Below are 21,997 nucleotides of genomic sequence, written 5' to 3'. Positions count from 1 at the left end.
TCTGTAAAAATTAGCAGAATTCTATAGTGGGGAAAAAAGGAGCTGCATCAGTCTTATAGGAAACTGAATAGCATGTGCACTTTACAGAGCTTACTCAATCTCAGAGGTTAAGTGTAATTCATACAGAGATTTCATGTGATGATTACTTTTTCTCCCTTTGTTACACTTCAAAATCCAGGTGTTTCCTATATTTTTCCTTCTCACTAATTTTATACCATTATATAACATTGAGTATTAATGCTGGCTTAGCTCTGGATGAATCATCATACTGAATTCAAAAATAAAATTAAGACATGACTCCTTGATGGGCAGATACTGACACTACTGTAGGACTCTACTCCTGCCCCGGGCCTAAACCTCTTAACACAGTGATCCCTGGAAAACAGTACTAAAGAAATATGCAGAGTAGCCCTGTGAAGACAAAAGGGGTAATTGAGGTTGCCATTCCTTCCTTGCCATTTCCCTCTTATTTTTCTGACAGCTGGCACAGAAGACTAGAAGACTTTGTGGTCCACAGTGTGCTCAGCTCTGGGGAAAATGCTTTTTACATGAAAATTAAAATAATTATAGCTTTAATACCACTTTTTTATGAGAAAATCTGTTAGAAATTTAGCAAGGCCATAAAACCTTGTACAGGTATTAAGAATATTGTAATTTATTTGCAATGATATAAGGTATATAATGAGTCTGCACAGCTAATTCCGACAAACTAGAGTTGGTTTTTACCAACTCTTAAGTGGATGACTTAGGTCTCTCATCTTTCCTCATCTTTTTATCTTCCTTCTCTCTTACAATCTAGCATAATGGTCTGAAAGCATTAATGCAGTTTGCAGTTGCACAGAGGATTACCTGTCCTCAGGTCCTGATACAGAAACATCTCGTTCGTCTTCTATCAGGTAGAGTCTTCTCTGAACTATTATTATGTATTATATTATTTATATGTCTTTTTCTATTGCATTTCTGGCAGTGTATTTCATTAGGAAACAACACACACTGCACTAATTTTGAGCACTCACTAATGAAATTTTACCACCTACAGAAGCCATGCAAAAAACAGATAAACACATAGCTGCCTCTGTAAAACTTGTGATGATGATGATGATGATGATGATGATGATGATGATGATGATGATGATGATTATTGAGAGGGAGTTTCGCTCTTGTTGCTGAGGCTGGAGAGCAATGGCGTGATCTCAGCTCACTGCAACCTCCACCTCACGTGTTCAAGTGATTCTCCTTTCTCAGCCCTCTGAGTAGCTGGAATTACAGGTGCCCACAACCACGCCCAGCCAATTTTTTTTTTTTTTTTTTTTTAGCAGAGATGGGGTTTCACCATGTTGGCCAGGCTGGTCATGAATTCGTGACCTCTGGTGATTCGCCTGCCTCCACCTCCCAAAGTGCTGGGATTACAGGTGTGAGCCACCATTCCTGGCCTTCATAACCTTATTTTTAAAATCTGTATTTTCCAAATATTTTCAACTTATGTTTCTTCTACCTGCCTAGGTTATTGAACCAGTGTCTACAACCACTAACATCCATGTATCCCCAAGCCAGTTAGAAAAGGGAGCAATGATATGGATAGATCATTTTAAAATATGTTTAATTTTGTTTGTGGGTCAAATTCTTATGAAATAATGGAAATGCTATATTCAGTAATCTCAGAACTCAGTTCCATGCCCATTTCTTTGACAGGCTGGCTATAACAGCTAATCTTCTCAGATTCTAACAAGTTAGAAATTTACTAAGAGCTCATATGGTGATCTCAATTAGTATAGAAATAAAATGAAGGATAAGTCATTACATAGCATTAGAGTGATTTTGCTTTCCTTTTGGTTATCTGCATTTCCATCTGGGCATTTGAAGTCTACTATAAGCTCCTCTGCACCCAAACAGACCAGCCTTAAAGAGAGTTGTTTGTAAATCTGTTTGTTCATAAGTCCCAAATGTCAAGAGTAGGGTAGTTTCAGCGTGCACTTCCCAGATATATTTCTACCAAATAAGAGTTATTCAGATTTTTTAAGCTTTAAATCCAGGCATAATTTTCTTGTAGCTGAACTACTAGCAGACATTTTTTTTTTTCAGCAAAATAGACCTACTTCTTTACCTTGAAAATCTATTGAAGCCAATAGTATTTTTCCTTGTCAATCCCCACAAGCTTCTTAGGGAGCTCTTCCTGAGCAGCTTTCTGCTCATCCTGTTGATGTGGAGATTCCACAACTCCTCCCAAAGCTACCATCCAAGTTTTGTTAGAACTTCTGCCATGCTTAGCTTTTATATTTTCAAATTAACTTCCAGGTGTCTCCTGAATTGGCTTCATGCTAATAGAAATCTAATGTTGATGCTGTTCCCCTAGTAACACACTTAAAAGTTTTCCCTTCTTTCACTTACTTTTTTCCCTTCTTGGTCAGTTGCACAGGCCCAGAACCTTCCATATGTCACATGTGCCTGTCTTTGTTTTTAGGACCTCTTTCTGTTGAACAGTTTATCCTATTTGCATATCACTATTTTGTTTTTGTTTTTTAATTTTTTGGTATATTTTTCATTTCAGTCATAATTTAGATATTTACTAATTCTAACAAATAGTTTCACTGCTTTTGCACTTGTTACACATTATGGGATTTACAATGTTTAAAACAGCTTGTTTCCCAGCATAGTGGCACACACTTATAATCCCAGCTTCTCAGGAGCCTGAGGGGGAGGATCCCTTAAGCCCAGGAGTTTGACACCAGTGTAGGCAGTATAGTGAGACCTTGTCTCAAAAAAAGCACCAAACAAGGAGACTAACATTATCACAGATGGTAGAGACTAAAATGATGGTGTATAATCTCTAATTAGCAATACTGGAGGAATTTATGTAGTGTAGCTTTATGCCTATATATGAAAGTTTTCATATGAACATTTATTAGAGGAGCATTTTTATTTGTAAAATGTTAGGGCTATCAGATATGTTCCTTGCCATTTTAATGCTTATGATTGAATTAAAGAAGCAGAACCTCTATAAAAACAAACATAAAATAGCCAAATGCCAGATATGTGCTTCACTAATACATGCTTCAAAAATTGAGACAAGTGACTGGGTGTGGCGGATCACGAGGTCAGGAGATCGAGACCATCCTGGCTAACATGGTGAAACCCTGTCTCTACTAAAAAATACAAAAAATTAGCCAGGCGTGGTGGCGGGTGCCTGTAGTCCCAGCTACTCGGGAGGCTGAGGCAGGAGAATGGTGTGAACCCAGGAGGCGGAGCTTGCAGTGAGCTGAGATCGCCACACTGCACTCCAACCTGTGCGACAGAGCGAGACTCCATCTCAAAAAAGAAAAAAAAAAATTGAGACAAGGAAGAAATCGCTTTGGGACTCTGCTGTTATCTCCTCTAACAGGGTAGGATTTGAATTGAGCCTTGAAGGGAGTACACATAATAGATAAATTGAGAGGAGCAGAAGCTGCATTCCAAAAGACACAGGGCACATTTGAGCAAAGATAGAGGAGGTAGGAAAGTATGTGATGTGTTCAAGTAGATAGGTTTGATAGGAGTAGTGGCATCTATAGTTAGAGAAGCACGAAGTTTTTTTTTGATAAAATTACAGTGGCTTAAATGCCCCAGCCATAAGTTTGAACTTTATTCTTTAGGTAATCGGAATTTTTTGAAACGTTGTGGACAATAGCATTCTGAGCTTAATTTGATATTGAATAGGTTGGATTGAAGGAGGGAAAAATTAGAGGTAACATATGCATCTGAATGTGATAGCAGGAATTAGGGAAGACATTGGGGTGGGCTGGGTCAGGGGCAAGATTTTGAACTAAAATGAATAGCAGAAAAATTGAGAGAAATAAGGAAGTCCAGAATAGGAGCTATTTTCTATGTAAAGTGATGAGTATTGTTTTAATATGTTGATTTCTGCAGCAGCAATAGGACAGGCTGGGTGCAATGGCTTACACCTGTAATCCCAGAACTTTAGGAAGCCAAGGTGAGCAGATCACTTGAGCTCAGGAGTTTGAGACCAGCCTGGGCAACATGGTGAAACCCCGTCTCCACAAAAAACTTAGCCGGGTGTGGTGGTGCACACCTGTAGTACTGGCTACTCGGGAGGCTGAGTCGGGAGTATCACTTGCACCCAGGAGGTCAAGGCTGCAGTAAGCCATGATCATACTACTGCACTCCAGCCTGGGCAACAGAGAGAGACTTTGTCTCTAAATGGATGGATGGATGGATGGATGGATGGATGGATGGATGGATGGATGGATGGATGAATGGATAGATAGGACATACAATGCTCACTGCCATGTGCTATGCCTTGTACTAGAATTTTTAAGTAAAATCTAATTTCTAGTCACCATCCTTCAAGGAAATTATTCTCCCGATTTACAAGAAAACTGAGGCACAGGGAAGTTGTATGACTTGCCCATGGTAATAAAACCAATAAGAAGCAAAACTAATATTTACACCTAGGCCTGACCATAAAGCCCATGATTTTCCCACTATATCATGTAAACTTTGCTGAGGTGTTTAATTGTGCATAAAGGGTTGGCTTAACCCATAGTTAAGGTGAAAATATGCATACCAAAATTGACTTTCGATTTCAAAAGAATTTTAAGTATTTTTAGCAATCAGGAAAAGAAAAATCATTTTAAACTGCCTGTAAGAAAAATTTGATGACACAAAGAGTATTCTTTTGGCTGAAAAGATGATGGAAATTAGGACGAGGGATCAGGAATTATTTAAATATTTTGAGTAAGCTGTAACATTGAGAAAAAAATAAGATAGGTAGTATCATAGACATGTTAACTGAAATATCAGAAGTATTACTAAAAGATAATTTGAGGAAATGGGACCTAGAAACAGCAAATGACTTGTCGAAGTCACATAGCTAGTTAATGTCAGAGCCCTATGTTCACTTTAGTTTGTTTTATATAGCCAATATTAATAACATTTATTGAGTGGTTACATATGCCAAGCTTGGATAAGTGCTTTAAATTCATATGTTGACCTGGAGTGGTGGCTCACACCTGTAATCCCAGCACTTTGAGAAGCCGAGGCAGGTGGACCTCTTGAGGCCAAGAGTTCAAGACCAGCCTGGCCAACGTGGCAAAACCCCATCTCTACTAAAAATAAAAAATAAAAAAATTAGCTGGGCATTGTGGCAGGTGCCTGTAATTTCAGCTACTTGGGAGCTGAGGCAGGAGGATTGCTTGAACCGAGGAGGCAGAGGTTGTAGTGAGCCAAGATTGCGCCACTGTGCTCCAGCCTGGGGGACAGAGTGAGACTCCATCTCAAAATAAAATACATAAACAATAAATTAATATGTTAATGAACCTCCCAACAAACTTGTATATACTGCATGTAAACTTAGAGAAGTTAAGTCGCCTGTCACTTGCCTATGACCAATAGTCACATCCAATACTGGAAGCCATTTTAGTCTGACTTCAAAGCCCCTGATCTTAACCTTTATGCTTTTTGTTTAGAATCTCAGGATTTGAGGTTAAGAAATTGATCTAGTTACATGGCCAGGCATGGTGACTCATGCCTGTAATCCCAGCACTTTGGGAGGCCGAGGCAGGCAGATCACCTGAGGTCAGAAGTTCGAGCCTGGTCAACATTGTGAAACCCCATCTCTACTGAAAAAAAAAAAAAAAAGAAAAAATTGGTCGGGCACGGTGGCTCATGCCTGTAATCCCAGCATTTTGGGAGGCCAAGGCAGGCGGATCACAAGGTCAAGAGATCGAGACCATCCTGGCCAACATGGTGAAACCCCGTCTCTACTAAAAATACAAAAAATTAGCTAGGCGTGGTGGCATGCGCCTGTGGTCCCAGCTACTCGGGAGGCTGAGGCAAGAGGATCGCTTGAACCCGGGAGGCGGAGATTACAGTGAGCCAAGATTGTACCACTGCACTCCAGCCTGGCAGTAAAGCGAGACTCCATCTCGAAAAAAAAAAAAAAAAAAAAACCGGGCATGGTGGCGCGTGCCTGCAATCCCAGCTACTCGGGAGGCTGAGACACAAGAGTCACTTGAACCTGGGAGGCGGAGGTTGCAGTGAGCCAACATGATACCACTGCACTACTGCCTGGGTGAGAGAGCAAGACTCCGTCTAAAAAAAAAAAAGAAAAGAAAAGAAAAGAAATTTACCTAGTCTGAAAAGAGTCTTCTCCCTCATTTTTAAAAATAACAGCTTTATTTATGTGATGTTGAATCTTCTGAGCCAGAGTTCAGAACCAATACCTAGACCTACAATAATTCCCTGATTTTTATATAAAGAAAACCATTCCTGTTGTCCTGACTTATTTTCACTTCTTTGCCGCTCTTGCTCTCACTTTTGGAATTACAGCTTTTCCTTAGGCACGGACCAGATTAGAAAGATTAAGTAGCTTTTGAGCCGTTTGCATTTCCTCCAGATGACCAATCTATATAAACCATTATCTAATTTTGTTCAGGATGATTTTCTCCATCCTCATTTCACCTACTGTGTTTTGCATGTTCTTCCCACTCCACAACCCCAATTTTGTTCACATATTATGTATCACAGAACGTTTAGAAATGGAAGTCAGAAAACAAGTGATAGAGGGAACATTGTATAAAAGTAACTCTTCTCATTCATTCAACAAATGTTTCTTTAACAATCTCTATATTTCAGTTGTCATAATTCACGTGCCATTTCCACCTAGATTTTACCTTTTAACCCTTAAACTGTGTCCAAGGCTTTCTAGCAGCCTTTTCTCAGTTCAGTTTGTCTCTCATTATGGTTTTCATATCTCAAAGGTGTGATGTATTAGTTTCCGTATTTTATAACCCTGTTATATGTTTGGTTAGGTGTTTTTAGCTTGCATTTTATTTAACTGCACTGCTATCTTACTGACTGAATTACATTAACTCTTTGTTTGTTTTAGTTGTTCTTCCTAACCTAAAATCAGAAGATACACCATGCCTTCTGTCTATAGATCTGTTTCATGTTTTGGTAAGTGTTCAGTAATTTTGTTTAAGTCACTCATGTTGATAATTTCTTGTATTTTCCTCATTCAAATTCATGCCCTTTGTTCAAGATTATAAATTATTTGTGTTTAATCTATAAAGTTTGGTCTCTCCTGTCCATTGTTTACAAATAGGTACAGATTTGATGGAGACCGTCAAAATCATTAAAGAAAAAAAAAAAGCACTTCAATTTGTAATAGGTCTTGTCCTGGTTGATTACATTAGTGGGTGTCTATACAGGCAAGCCTTTTCTAATTCATATTATGCTCCCCTTCTGGCCTTTTTCTTAAGTTGTATATATGATATACAGTCAGTGACTGTGTGAGCTCTCTTTAAATCGTTAATTATTTGGTGATGAGGACCAGACCATGGGTGTATCTAGGCTTCCTCAAAACACCTATGGATGGATGGTAACTGCCCTTAGTTTTTTATAGAGATTTTCCATTCCTGTGATGATCTCATTCCTTCAAACCAAGTTCTGTAGAGAAAGCAGTATTGAGATTGGGAGCATGGAGTTTATGGATGCAGGGTTAGCCAGCATCCTCATCCCTCATTATCTAGGCCTCTACCCAGTGGTCATCAACCCTGACTGTCTTTTGGAATCGCCTGGGGAGCTTTGAAAAGAATGCTATTAACTAGGCCCTACCCCAAGAGATTCTCATTTGGTCAGACTAGGGTCAGTATTGCCTCTGTGTCAGTATTGTTTTAAGAACTCCTGTAATGTTGAATCTTTGAGCCAGAGTTCAGAACCACTACCTACACCTACAATAAATAGACACAGCAAAGGGATAACCTATTTGGTGGTGATCATCGTCCTCCATTTATGGTACATTATATTCTAAGATATTCTATTGAATAAATAAGAAAAATATGGTGTTTATTTAAAAACACACACACAAACACTGTGTAGCATCTGGTGCCCTTCACATTTAGTTATGACATTAATTTATGTTAGTCTTTTATCATTAGCCATGTTGATGTCCATTTTTCTCTCATAGGTGGCTGCTGTGTTAGCATTCCCATCCTTGTATTGGGATGACCCTGTTGATCTGCAGCCTTCTTCAGTTAGTTCTTCCTATAACCACCTTTATCTCTTCCATTTGATCACCATGGCACACATGCTTCAGATACTACTTACAGTAGACACAGGTAAGGTTTTCATCTGGGTGTTGACTGTGAATAACATTTTGCCATGCTTTACTGGCAAAATTAATTATGCTTGTGATTATATAATGTATTTCTCGGTTCTGTGTTATGTTTTTTGTTGAATGATTATCTGTTTTTTAATGGATACTATTTAAGCAAGGAAAGGTAGAATAAGCTGTGAAAAAGATAATTAGGTGAAACTACCTAATTATCAAGTGCTCTACAGATATGCAGGGAGACCACTTGGACCTGCTTCTCCCTCTTTTTCAAATTCCCCATCCTCAAGGTCTGTCCCTACATGAGTTTTTTCAACCTTTTGATAAGGAGGTCCCTAAAACCATTCTTAATTCCTTCAGCTAGAATGATAGTACTTTCTTCCCCTTGTAGCATTTATCATTAGTATCTTGTTTCATAGTTATTTGTGGTTATATCTTACTGTTGTTCTGCTCCTTTCCTTGTTTCTCCTCTCTCTCTCTGCTCCTTTGTCCTCAGTGTAATTTCTTGGTGATAGGAAACAATGAAATTTCAACATCTTCCCTCTAAAGCTGCGAGTATCTGGTAACACTTGTTAAACCCAGTAAACACTCATTAAATGTCTTTTGAATTAATGTTCATTTGAAGATACATTAGTAATACAACATTATGGAATGATGGTACAGTTGTTCTTTTGGAGTCTGGTTTTTAATAGGAAGCAGAGTCTGGGGGCTGGGTGCAGTGGTTCATGCTTATAATCCCAGTACTTTGGGAGGCCAAGGCAGGAGGATCCCTTAAGCTCAGGAGTTCGAGAACAGCCTGCGCAAGATGGTGAGACCCCATCTCTACAAACAAAAATTTTTTTAATTAGCTGGGCATGCTGGTGCGCGCCTGTAGTCCCAGCTACTTGAGAGGCTGAGGTGGGAGGATCACTTGAGCCCAGGAGTTTGAGGCTGCAGAGAGCTGTGATTGCACCACGGCACTCCAGCCTGGGCAACAGAACAAGAACTCATCTCTTAAAAAAAGAAGAAAAAAAAAACCAAAGCAAAATATGGTCCTGGGTATCAGTGACCAATAAGGGCTACTGAAGATTCATATAATTTAGAGAACAAACATAATTAAAGTGATGTCAGAATAAAATATGGCAAAATTACATGTGCATTTACCCTGTGGTACACCAACTCCATTTCTAGGAATTTATCCCAAAGCTTTACCAGCAAAAATATGAAACGATATAAGCAGGACATTATTTATTGTGATATTACTTGGGATATCAAAAAAAACAGAAACAATTTAACTGTCCATCGATGGGGGATTCTTTGAATAACCTGTGATTTACCATATAATGGAATTCTACGCAGTTTTTAAAAGGAATGAACAAGATCTGATATGAATTGATCTCCATGACACAATAAGTTAAAAAAGTAAGGTATAGAATAGTGGCTATAGTGTAGCATTTTTCTGTAAGGTATTTTATGCATATATGTGTTTATATACATTTTTGCTTATGTGTTTTATAAAAGAGACAATAGAGGCCGGGTGGTGGCTCACACCTGTAATCCCAGCACTTTGGGAGGCTGAGGCAGGTGGATCACCTGAGGTCAGGAGTTCGAGACCAGCCTGACCAACATTGTGAAACCCCGTCTCTACTAAAAATACAGTAATTAGCCGGCATGGTGGCAGGCGTCTGTAATCCCAGCTACTCGGGAGGCTGAGGCAGGAGAATTGCTTGAACCCCGGAGGCAGAGGTTGCAGTGAGCTGAGATCATGCCATTGCACTCCAGCCTCCTGATAAAAATCCATGCAGGTTATTATTGTGGATATCAACAAACTGATTCTAAAGTTTATGTGAGCCAAGCCCAGTGGCTCATGCCTGTGGTCCCAGTCCTTTGGGAGGAATTTGAGCCTGGGCAACATAGTGAGACTCTGTCTCTAAAAAAAAAATAGGAAAATTTGCTGGGTATGGTGGCACATGCCTATAGTCCCAGCCATTAGGGAGGCTGATGTGGAAGGATTGCTGTAGCCCAGGAAGTCAAGGCTGCAGTGAGTTGGGATTGCACCACTGCAGTCCAGGCCAGCCAACAGAGTGAGACCCTGTCAATCAATCAGAAAGTAAGTAATAAGTAAACAAACAAGTACATAAATAAATAAATGAAGTATATATGGAAAGACAAAAGTCCTAGAATAGCCAGCTCAGTATTGGAGGAGAAGAAAGTTGGAGGGTTGACACTACCCAACCTTAGGACTTACTATAAAGCTACAGTAATAAAGACAGTGTGGTTGGCAAAAGATTAGACAAGTAGATCAATGAAATATAAAAGAGAGCCCAGATATAGACCCACATATTTGTAGTCAACTGATCTTTGACATTTGAGCAAAGGATCAAAGGTAGTCTTTTCAACAAATGGTGTTGGAACAAGTAGACATCCATGTCCAATAAAATGAATATAGACACAGAATTACACCCTTCACAAAAATTAATTCAAAACAGATCATAGACCTAAATGTAAAATGCAAAACTATAAAACTCCTACAAGATGGCTGGGTGCGGTGGCTCACACCTGTAATCCCAGCACTTTGGGAGGCCCAGGCGTGTAGATCACGAGGTCAGGAGATCGAGACCATCCTGGCTAACACGGTGAAACCCCGTCTCTACTAAAAATACAAAAAATTAGCCGGGCATGGTGGCAGGTGCCTGTTGTCCCAGCTACTTGGGAGGCTGAGGCAGGAGAATGGTGTGAGCTTGCAGTGAGCCGAGATTGCGCCATTGCACTACAGACTGGGAGAGAGCGAAAGACTCCATCTCAAAAAAAAAAAAAAACTACAAGATAACGTAGTAGAAAACCTAGATGACCTTAGGTATGGAGATGACTTTTTAGATACAAAACCAAAGGCATAATCTGTGAGAGAAATAATTGATAGGCTGGACTTCATTATAATAAAATTAAAAACTTATGCACCGAAAGGCAATGTCAAGAGAATGACAGACAAGCCACAGTCTGGGAAAAAGTATTGCAAAAAACACTTCTGATAAAGGACTGTTATCCAAAGTATACAAATAACTCTTAACACTCAACAATAAGAAAACAAACAACCCAATTTTAAAATGGGCAATGAGGCTGGGTGTCGTGGTTTATGCCTGTAATCCCAGCCCTTTGGGAGGCCAAGGTGGGCAGATCACTTCAGCCAGGAGTTTGAGACCACCCTGACGTGATGAAAACCTATCTGTACTAAACATACAAAAATTAGCCTGGCATGGTGTGCACACCCGTAGTCCCAGCTACTTGAGAAGCTGAGAGATAAGAATCAGTTGAACCCAGGAGGCACAGATTGCAGTGAACTGATAGCATGCCACTGCACTCCAGCCTGGCAACAGAACAAGACTTGGTCTCAAAAAAACGGGGCAATGAGCCAGGTGCAATAGCTCATGCCAGTAATCCCAACACTTTAGGAGGCCAAGGCAGGAAGATTGCTTGAGCCCAGGAGTTTGAGACTACCCTGGGCAACATAGCAAGATCCCATCTCTAAAAAATAAAGTGGGCAAAGCACTTGAAAAGACACCTCACCACAGAAGATATACAGATGGTAAGTGATCATAATGTTCAACATCTATATGCCATTGGGAAATTGCAAGTTAAAACAATGAGATACCACTATACACCTATTAGAATTGCCGAAATCTAAAACACTGACACCACCAAATGCTGGCAAGTATGTGGAGCAACAGGAACTCTAATTTGTTGTTGATGGGGATGCAAAATGGTACAGTCACTTTGGAAGACAGTTTGACAGTTTCTCACAAAACTAAATATACTCTTACCATATGATCCAGCAGTCATGCTTCTTGTATTTACCCAAATGAATTAACTGAAATTCACACAAAACTGTGCACAAGGATGTTTATAGCAGCTTTATTCATAATTGCCAAAACTTGGAAGCAACCAAGACATCCTTCAATAGGTGAGTGGATAAATAAATTATAGTATATCCAGAGAGTGAAAATATTATTCAGTGCTAAAAAGAAGTGAGTTATCGGCCAGGCATGGTGACTCACACCTGTAATCTCAGCACTTTGGGAGGACAAGACGGGTGGATCACCTGAGGTCAGGAGTTCAGGACTAGCCTGGCCAGCATGGTGAAATCCCATCTCCACTAAATAAATACAAAAATTAGCCAGGCATGGTGGTGCACACCTGTAATCCCAGCTACGCAGGAGGCTGAGGCAGGAGAATCCCAGCTACTCAGGAGGCTGAGGCAGGAGAATCGCTGGAACCCAGGAGGTGGGGGTTGCAGTGAGCCAGGACTGTACCACTACACTCCAGTCTGTGTGACAGAGGAAGACTCCATCTCAAAAAAATAAAAAAAGAAAAAAAGAAATGAGTTATCGAGTGATGAAAAGATAGACAAAACTTAAATGCTTGTTATTAGCTAAAATAAGTCAATTAGAAAAGGTTGTATACTATATGAATCCAACTATATGACACGATAGAGAAGGCAAAACTATAGGGTCAGTAAAAGGATTAGTGATTGCCAGGGGTAAGGGTGTTGCGGGAGGGCTGAATAGGCACAGCATAGAGGATTTTTAAGGCAGTGAAACTGTTCTGAAAAATACTACCATGGTGCATACATGTCATTATTACACATTTGTCCAGACTCATAGAATGTAAACACCAAGAATGAACCCTAATGTAAACTGTGGACTTTGGGTGATAATGATGTGGCAATGTAGGCTCATTGATTATAACATGCGTACAACACTGGTGCCGAATGTTAATAGGTGGGGGATGTTGTGTGTGCATAGAGACAGAGGGAATCCTCTGTACTTTCTGCTCAATTTTGCTGTGAATCTAAAACTTCTCTTAAAAAATAAAGTGTATTAATTAAAAAATAAAAATCTTATTTTATGGGTGTATGCAGTTGTCAAACTCATCATCAAATAGAGCACTTGATATTTGTGCATTTAATTGCATGTAAAATTTACCTCAAATTTATAAAGAATCCCTTAGAATTATTGAACTCTCTTACATTTGAATTGAAAAAATCAGTATGAATTCATGATGCATTTTTTTAAAGTATAGGAATAAAGAGATGTTATTTGGAAAATGAAAAGGACTAACAGTAGTCATTCAAGATACGATAAAATTACTGAGGGCAACTTGAATCGTGACCTTCCAGATGAATTAATACATAAATAAAAGCATTTTTAAAACAACAGAGCACCACTCAAATGTGCTATAACTATACCTCACAGCAAACTACAAGGTAGACATTTCTATATCAATTTTAATACAATAATTCTGAAGTTCAGAGAACTTATGTAGCTTATCCAGAGCCTTAATGTAAGTGAGAGTTGGCAGTTGCTGGAAAGGTTTAGGATGGTCTTCCTTAAAGATAAGTTGATGGAGGAAAATAACCTCACAAAGTTCTCTTCATGGGACCCTTTGCTTGAGCATGAAGGCAGGACAGACACCTACTTCCCTTTCTAGAGGTTGAATTTCTATCTGCTGGCTTAGATTCCTAGGAACCCAAAGCAGATTGATAACAATTTATTTCCATGGTCATATTATGATGAAGTAAGTATTTACATGTTTAGCAAGTAAATATTAAACATCCATGTTTAGTGATTCTGCCCTATTTATTTCTCCAGCTAATATATAGACAAAGTTTACCTAACAACTTTAATATTCAGCATCAACTACTTAGATTATAAACAGGTGGGGCTGGGCACGGTGGCTCATGCCTGTAATTCCAGCACTTTGGAAGGCCGAGGCAGGTGGATCACTTGAGGTCAGGAGTTCAAGACCAGCCTGACCAACATGGTGAAACACACTAAAAATACAAAATTAGCTGGGCATGGTGGCACACGCCTGTAATCCCAGCTAGTTGGGAGGCTGAGGCAGGAGAATCGCTTGAATCTGGGAGGTGGAGGTTGCAGTGAGCCAAGATCACACCATTACACTCCAGCCTGGGCAACAAGAGCGAAACTCTGTCTCAAAAAAAAAAAAAAAAAAAGGAAAGAACCTCAGTTGAATAAATCTACATTGTTTATTGTCTTGGAACAATGAAATTAAAGTATAATTTGTAAACTGAATAGCAAATACATAATTCATCTTGCAGAATTTCTTTTTCAGGCCTACCCCTTGCTCAGGTTCAAGAAGACAGTGAAGAGGCTCGTTCTGCATCTTCTTTCTTTGCAGAAATTTCTCAATATACAAGTGGGTGAGTAACAATCCATTAGTTCAGTCTATTGTAATAATTCCATTCCTTGTTCAGTTGTTTGGCAGCGTAACATTTGAATCATTTAAATTCCAGTTAAAAATAATCAGTTATTGCCTAGGTTTTCTTCTAGGGTTTTTATGGTTTTAGATCTTACATTTAAATCTTTAATCCATCTTGAGTTAATTTTTATATAAGGTGTAAGGAAGGGGTCTAGTTTCAGTTTTCTGCATATGGCTAGACAGTTTCCCCAGCACCATTTATTAAATAGGGAATCCTTTCCCCATTGCTTGTTTTTGTCAGGTTTGTCAAAGATCAGATGGTTGTAGATGTGTGGTGTTATTTCTGAGGCCTCTGTTCTGTTCCATTGGTCTATATATCTGTTTTGGTACCAGTACCATGCTGTTTTGGTTATTGTGGCCTTGTAGTATAGTCTGAAGTCAGGTAGCATGATACCTCCAGCTTTGTTCTTTTTGCTTAGGATTGTCTTGGCTATACGGGCTCTTTTTTGGTTCCATATGAAATTTAAAGTAGTTTTTTCTAATTCTGTGAAGAAAGTCAATGGTAGCTTGATGGGGATAGCATTGAATCTATAAATTACTTTGAGCAGTACAGCCATTTTCACAACATTGATTCTTCCTGTCTATGAACATGGAATGTTTTTCCATTTGTTTGTGTACTCTCTTATTTCCTTGAGCAGTGGTTTGTAGTTCTCCTTGAAGAAGTCCTTCACATCCCTTGTAAGTTGTATTCCTAGGTATTCTCTTTGTAGCAATTGTGAATGAGAGTTTGCTCATGATTTGGCTCCCTGTTTGTCTATTATTGGTGTATAGGGATGCTTGTGATTTTTGCACATTGATTTTGTATCCTGAGACTTTGCTGAAGTTGCCTGTCAGCTTAAGGAGTTTTTGGGCCATTCAGGACATAGGCATGGGCAAAGACTTCATGACTAAAACACCAAAAGCAATGGCAACAAAAGCCAAAATTGACAAGTGGGATATAATTAAACAAAAGAGCCTCTGCACAGCAAAAGAAACTATCATCAGAGTGAACAGGCAACCTACAGAACAGGAAAAAATTTTTGCAATCTATCCATCTGACAAAGGGCTAATATCCAGAATCTACAAGTAACTTAAACAAATTTACAAGAAAAAACCAAACAACTCTATCAAAAAGTGGGTGAAGGATATGAACAGACACTTTTCAAAAGAAGACATTTACACGGCCAACAAACATATGAAAAAAAGCTCATTATCACTGGTCATTAGAGAAATGCAACTCAAAACCACAATGGGATACCATTTCACGCCAGTTAGAATGGCGATCATTAAAAAGTCAGGAAACAACAGATGCTGGAGAGGATGTGGAGAAATAGGAACTCTTCTACACTGTTGATGGGAGTGTAAATTAGTTCGACCATTGTGGAAGACGGTGTGGTGATTCCTCAAGGATCTAGAACTAGAAATACCCTTTGACCCAGCAATCCCATTGCTAGATATATACCCAAAAGATTAGAAATCATTCTACTATAAAGACACATGCACACATATATGTTTATTGCAGCACCATTCACAGTAGCAAAGACTTGGAACCAACCCAAATGCCTATCAGTGTTAGACTGGATAAAGAAAATGTGGCACATACACACCATGGAATACCATACAGCCATAAAAAAGAATGAGTTCATGTCTTTTGCAGGGATATGGATGAAGCTGGAAACCATCATTCTCAGCAAACTAACACAGGAACAGAAAGCCAAACGCCACATGTTCTCACAAGTAGGAGTTGAACAATGAGAACATATGGGCACAGGGAGGGGAACATCACACACCAGGGCCTGTCAGGGGCTGGGGGAAAAGGGGAGGGATGGCATTAGGAAAAATACCTAATGTAGATGACGGGTTGCTGGGTGCAGCAAACCTCCACCATGGCACATGTATACCAATGTAACAAACCTGCACGTTCTGCACATGTATCCCAGAACTTAAAGTATAATAAAATAATAATAATAATCAGTTATGAAGCTAGGTGCAATGGTTCATGCCTGTAATCCGAACACTTTTAGAGGCCAAGGCAGGAGGATTGCTTGAGCCCAGGAGTTTGAGACCACCCTGGGCAACATAACAAGACCCTGTCTCTCTATTTAAAAAAAAAAAAAATCTGTTAAGGGCTTTTAGCATGACTTTGTTTGCTACAGGATAGGTTTACAGTGAAGAAAACTTATTTTGATAATTTTACTTTGAAGTAAAAGATAGTAGGTTGGAATAACGGCTACCCACTTGTTTCTGAGACTGAAACAAGTTCAACACATCTTTACTTTTGTAAACTGTTCTGGAAGCATAGACAAAAGATGATTGAATTTTTAAAAACGAGTATTTAGAATTAAAATAAATGTAGAAAATGGAAAATAGGTTGTCCTTTTACAGTGATCCATACAATTGATGCACTCAGTGCATGCATGTAGTTACAGGTTAAGGCTCTTATGAGTAATATGGAAAATACATTGGCATTTGTATTTTAACATGCATGTAATATATACATAACATACAATATGTACATATATTGTGTAACAGTACATAATACATATATAATTTTTATATATATTCATAATATATATTTAAAATCTTATATATATTTAACCTTTGTGTAAAGGTTATAGTAGGAGTACGATAGGCGTGCTCTGCTGAACTACATCTGCTGCCAAGTTCCCCTCATCAGTCACCTTTACCAGTCTTTCTTTTTTTTTAAGTTAATAGATTTTGTTTTTTAGAGGCATTTTAGGTTTACAGAAAAATTGAGCAGAAAGTATAAAGAGTTGCCATTTGCTCCCTCCCCCTACCAGTTCCCGTATTATTGATACCTTGCATTAGGGAGGTACCATTTGTTACAATTGACCAACCAATATTAATACATTATGATTAACTCAAGTTCATAGTTTACGTAAGATTCGCTTTACAGTATCATACAGAATAATTTAACTGCCACACACATCATTAGTCAATCTTAATATAGAAACCAGGAAATTATTAATTTTGTTTTAGCTAACAAGTTGCTTTGGTTAGTTATTGATAAATTTTTTTTCTCCACATTTCTTTACAAGGTTTTAATCTAAACAAAAAAAAAAAAAAAGGAAGCTTTAATAACCTTTAACTTTTATGTTGAAGAATATACTTTATTTTAGGCCAGTCACGGTGGCTCATACCTATAATCCCAGCACTTTGGGAAACTGAGGTAGGAGGATTGCTTGAGCCCAGGAGTTCAAGATCAGCCTGAGCAAGATAGTGAGACCTTGTCTCTATTTAAAAAAAAAAAAAAAAACTAGTTGAGCATGGTCACTCAGACCTATAATCCCAACACTTTGGGAGGCTGAGGCGGGCGGATCACCCAAGGTCAGGAGTTCAAAACCGTCCTGGCCAACATTGTGAGACCCCTGTCTCCACTAAAAATACAAAAAATTAGGCATGGTGGCGTGTGCCTGTAGTCCCAGATACTCGGGAGGCTGAGGCAGGAGAATCACTTGAACCTGGGAAGCAGAGGTTGCAGTGAGCCCAGATCGCACCACTGCACTGCAGCCTGGGTGACAGAGCAAGACTCCATCTCAAAAAATAATAATAATAAAAATTTAAAAATAAAGAGTGTACTTTATTTAAGAGTCAATTTCCTTTAAAGTAGATTTTTTGGTTGCCTCTTTGTTTTTGTTTTGCTTTTGTTTTTTATCACCACCTAGGAAAAAGAAGAGTAGTTCCTTGCCTTAAAAATCCACATGGTTAAAGATGTAAGATTTGTGATTTTCTTGAGGAAATTATTAGGAGATTTAAACACTGAAACTATTTGCTACTCAAATTTTTATTTATTTATTTATTTTTGAGTCAGCGTCTCGCTCTGTTGCCCAGGCTAAAGCACAGTGGCACAATTTCGGCTCACTGCAGCTTCCACCTCCTGGGTTCAAGCAGTTCTCCCGCCTCAGCCTCCCCAGTAGCTGGGATCACGGGTGCCCACCACCATGCCCAGCTAATTTTTGTACTTTCAGTAGAGACGGGTTTTGCCATGTTGGCCAGGCTGGTCTTGAACTCCTGACCTCAGGTGATCCACCTGCCTTGGCCTCCCAGAGTGCTGGGATTGTATTTTGTTTTAAATGTTTAAAAATTGCATGGATAATAAATTACCTAAATGTTTAACTTTGTATTTGAAAAGGGGGATATGTTTAAATATAGGGCTTTAGTCTGATACATATTCTGTTCTCTTCTGGAATTATTGTCTCCTAGCTCCATTGGGTGTAGTATTCCTGGCTGGTATTTGTGGGTCTCACTGAAGAATGGCATCACCCCTTATCTTCGCTGTGCTGCATTGTTTTTCCACTATTTACTTGGGGTAACTCCGCCTGAGGAACTGCATACCAGTAAGTAGAAAAATGAAATCATGGAGTGGAAAATGGGAGATTTTCTTTGTTCTTACCTTCAAGCTCGTGAATACAAGGTTAAAGCAGACAAAACCACTTCTCCTCTCCCCATTTCTTTCATGTGTGTTCCCTTCAAACATGAGCCCTGGTGTAGGTTAAAGGTGAGGCCAAAAAGTATATTAGCTTTTTAATCTGCAAGACCTACTCTTAGCTCCTATCTATGTGTAGGTTATGTGCTTGAGCTTATAAAATACCTGCATGCAGAATATAACTGATATGCTATACAAGAAGTTAGAAACATTGGTTGTCTTTAGAGAAGAGAATTGTTTGGCTAGATAGGAGGAAGACTTTACTGTATACTCTGTTATTTAAATTTTGGACATGTAGGCCAGGTGTGGTGGCTCAAGCCTATAATCCCAACATTTTAGGAGGCCGAGGTGGGTGGATCACTTGAGGTCAGGAGTTCGAGACCAGCCAGGCCAACATGGTGAAACCCCGTCTCTACTAAAAATACAAAAAAATTAGCTGGGCATGGTGGCATATGCCTGTAATCCCAGCTACTCGGGAGGCTGAGGTGGGAGAATCACTTGAACCTAGGAGGCAGAGGTTGCAGTGAGCCGAGATTGCGCCACTGCACTCCAGCCTGGGTGACACAGCAAGGCTCTGTCTCAAAAAAAAAAAGTAAATATGACTACATTAAAGAATGAAAGTGCTGCTAGGAAAGGCCTACTAGAACCAACCCAGGCCATGTATATTTAAGCAATAGGATCACCTTCTCGTTTACTTGCCTCTAAATCTAGACCAAAATAGGGAAGCCTTCCTGTGGCTTTGTATGGGTAAAAATCAGAATATTTATATGATTTTGGAAGAGTCATCAAAATTGCTCAGAGATTCTTCCTTTTGTCCTTTGAGAATAAGCTGACCAGGTTACCGTTACTGGCCATCAGCTTGTTTATCTTGAATTCAGTTCAATAGGGTTTATCTGATCTAGGTTTTTCATGGTCTTGTATAAAATAGGAGTCCACTTTCCAAGTGATTGCCAGCACGGATCTGTTGTTTGCTCACGTACAAAAAAGTCATGTATTTATCTCATAGGTGCTACAGTACAGTTGTGAGTGAAATAAAGTCCTTTTATTGGGAGGAATCCAATTATAAACAAATAGAGAAATATATATAATGTAATGTCAAATGCTGATAAATGTTGCAAGGCAGAATGAAGCAGTTCAGGAGTAGAGGGTATTGGGGCCAGAGTGGGGAACTCTCCGAGATAGTTTTCATAGAATGCTTCTCTGCGAGGAGACATTGAGCATTGGGATTACAGCTGCATAGATGGGGTTGAGTTGGACAGACAGTTGAAGGAAGAATATTCCTAAGTAGAAGAAGTTATAAATGTCAAGGCTTTGTTTGTCGTAGTCACAGAATTGCAAAGAGGTGAGTACGGCTGAAGCCTAAGGGGGAGGGTAACAGGAGATGAGGTCTAAGAGGCAACCAGGGGCAGCTCACACAGGGCCTCTGGGCCACGACAGGGACCTTGTATTTTATACTAAGTGTGGTTACACATTAGAGCCATCTGATCAGGAGAGTGACTCAATACAATTTATGTTTTAAAAAAATCACTGTGACTTATTTGCCACCCATGGGGTTTTTTTGTTTGTTTGTTTTTTGTTTTTTTTTTTTTGAGACGGAGTTTCGCTCTCGTTGCCCAGGCTGGAGTGCAATGGCGCGATCTCAGCTCACTGCAACCTCCACCTCCCGGGTTCAAGCAATTCTCCTGCCTCAGCCTCCCTAGTAGCTGGGATTACAGGCATGTGCCACCACGCCTGGCTAATTTTGTATTTTTAGTAGAGATGGGGTTTCTCCATGTTGGTCAGGCTGGTCTTGAACTCCCGACCTCAGGTGATCCGCCCGCCTCGGCCTCCCAAAGTGCAGGGATTACAGGCATGAGCCACTGCGCCCGGCTTGCCACCCATGGTTTTATAGAATAAGCAATATACCCTCTACAAGGAGAGTGTAGAAATGAGCATAAACAGTGAAGAAACTCTAATAACAGATTGACCAGGTAAGAATAATGTGCTTATTAAATGTATTTTTATTCTCTTGCAGATTCTGCAGAAGGAGAGTACAGTGCACTCTGTAGCTATCTATCTTTACCTACAAATTTGTTCCTGCTCTTCCAGGAATATTGGGATACTGTAAGGCCCTTGCTCCAGAGGTACTATGGGGGTAAAATGTTGTTGTTGGGTTATTATACAATTTGAAAATTTAAAATTACAATTACTTGGTAAGCTTTTAGTTCAATCAGCACTGATTAAAGGGGTGGCAAAAGTATAGGACATTCCTAAGTTACACACTTAAGAAGTGGGGATAAGATTAACAGCCATAGGCAGTTGGAATTTCTGCTTGCTCCACTATAACTATCATTCATTTTATTTACTTTCCCCACAGCTGGTGTCTCATCTGTTTTAAATTGGGGGTCGGGGGTGGGGATTTTGCTAGCAGGCATAAAGTCACAATTAGTATCAAAAGAACCCAAATTGGAACTGTATCCAAAATAGGAGCGTATCTCACATGGTAGCACATATATCAGGAGAGTGACTGAGAAAAGAAGGAAGGTCATTTGGTAGATCAAAAAAAATACTTCAGTTAAATTTCCAAGAGAGAAATGTGTCCTTCTTTCAGAAAAACTTTCTACCCCATTGGTTACTGGCCTTCTTGTTCACTGTCAATGCTCCTAACCTCCAGTCTCCTTACCCTGTCTTTGCCTGCACCATTTTCCATCATTTTTATAATCAGCTCTCACTGTATTACTTTCCTTGCCCATCATTTCCTTTATTCTCCTTGCTTTCTACCTTTTTCTTTAATTATCTTTTTTTTAAATACCCAGGTCAGTATTTGTGTGAATGTTGGCTTCTGTCTCCTACCACCCTTCTTGTGCAGTAGGTTCTCTGTGTTGGGTTCTTTTCTTTGCTTCCTCATTTCTCTCGAAATATTCTGATCTCTAGTGTGATCAAAATGAATTGTTTAAGAAAATCAGTATCATGCTTTGTGTTGAGTACAGTCACAGTAGGTTAAACTAGTTTTACTTTTATATTCTTGGAGTAGATAAGTCTTAATTGCTGTTCTAGTTCAGTCAAGTATTAAAAATTCACACTTTGAAACAGAAAGTCCTTGCCCTCTGTATCTTTCCAGACCCTCCTTGTCTGAAAGTCTTCCCTCATCCTTTGCCCTATGTTGCAGGAAAACGACCCTGGGAATTTCCCAGTCTACCTTGTCAGCTGACTTCTGCATGGGTTCAGCC

The 21,997-nt window shown here is 39.4% G+C and overlaps 1 protein-coding gene across 1 annotated transcript in view; it reads left to right on the top strand.

The window, feature by feature from the left end:
* Window positions 1-21,997, top strand: part of UBR1 (ubiquitin protein ligase E3 component n-recognin 1) — a 155,920-nt gene that overhangs the window by 116,055 nt on the left and 17,868 nt on the right. Inside the window, exons 38-43 of the mRNA XM_024232699.3 lie at window positions 800-896; window positions 6,884-6,951; window positions 7,964-8,114; window positions 14,216-14,303; window positions 18,566-18,699; window positions 20,803-20,911. Of these exons, the coding sequence (XP_024088467.2) occupies window positions 800-896; window positions 6,884-6,951; window positions 7,964-8,114; window positions 14,216-14,303; window positions 18,566-18,699; window positions 20,803-20,911 (647 nt within the window). The remainder of the gene's footprint in view (window positions 1-799; window positions 897-6,883; window positions 6,952-7,963; window positions 8,115-14,215; window positions 14,304-18,565; window positions 18,700-20,802; window positions 20,912-21,997) is intronic.

This window comes from Pongo abelii, chromosome 16, assembly GCF_028885655.2.
Source record: "Pongo abelii isolate AG06213 chromosome 16, NHGRI_mPonAbe1-v2.0_pri, whole genome shotgun sequence".
NCBI lineage: Eukaryota > Metazoa > Chordata > Mammalia > Primates > Hominidae > Pongo > Pongo abelii.
The sequence above is the reverse complement of the archived record's forward strand: the minus strand, read 5'-3'. Positions and strand labels throughout refer to the sequence as shown.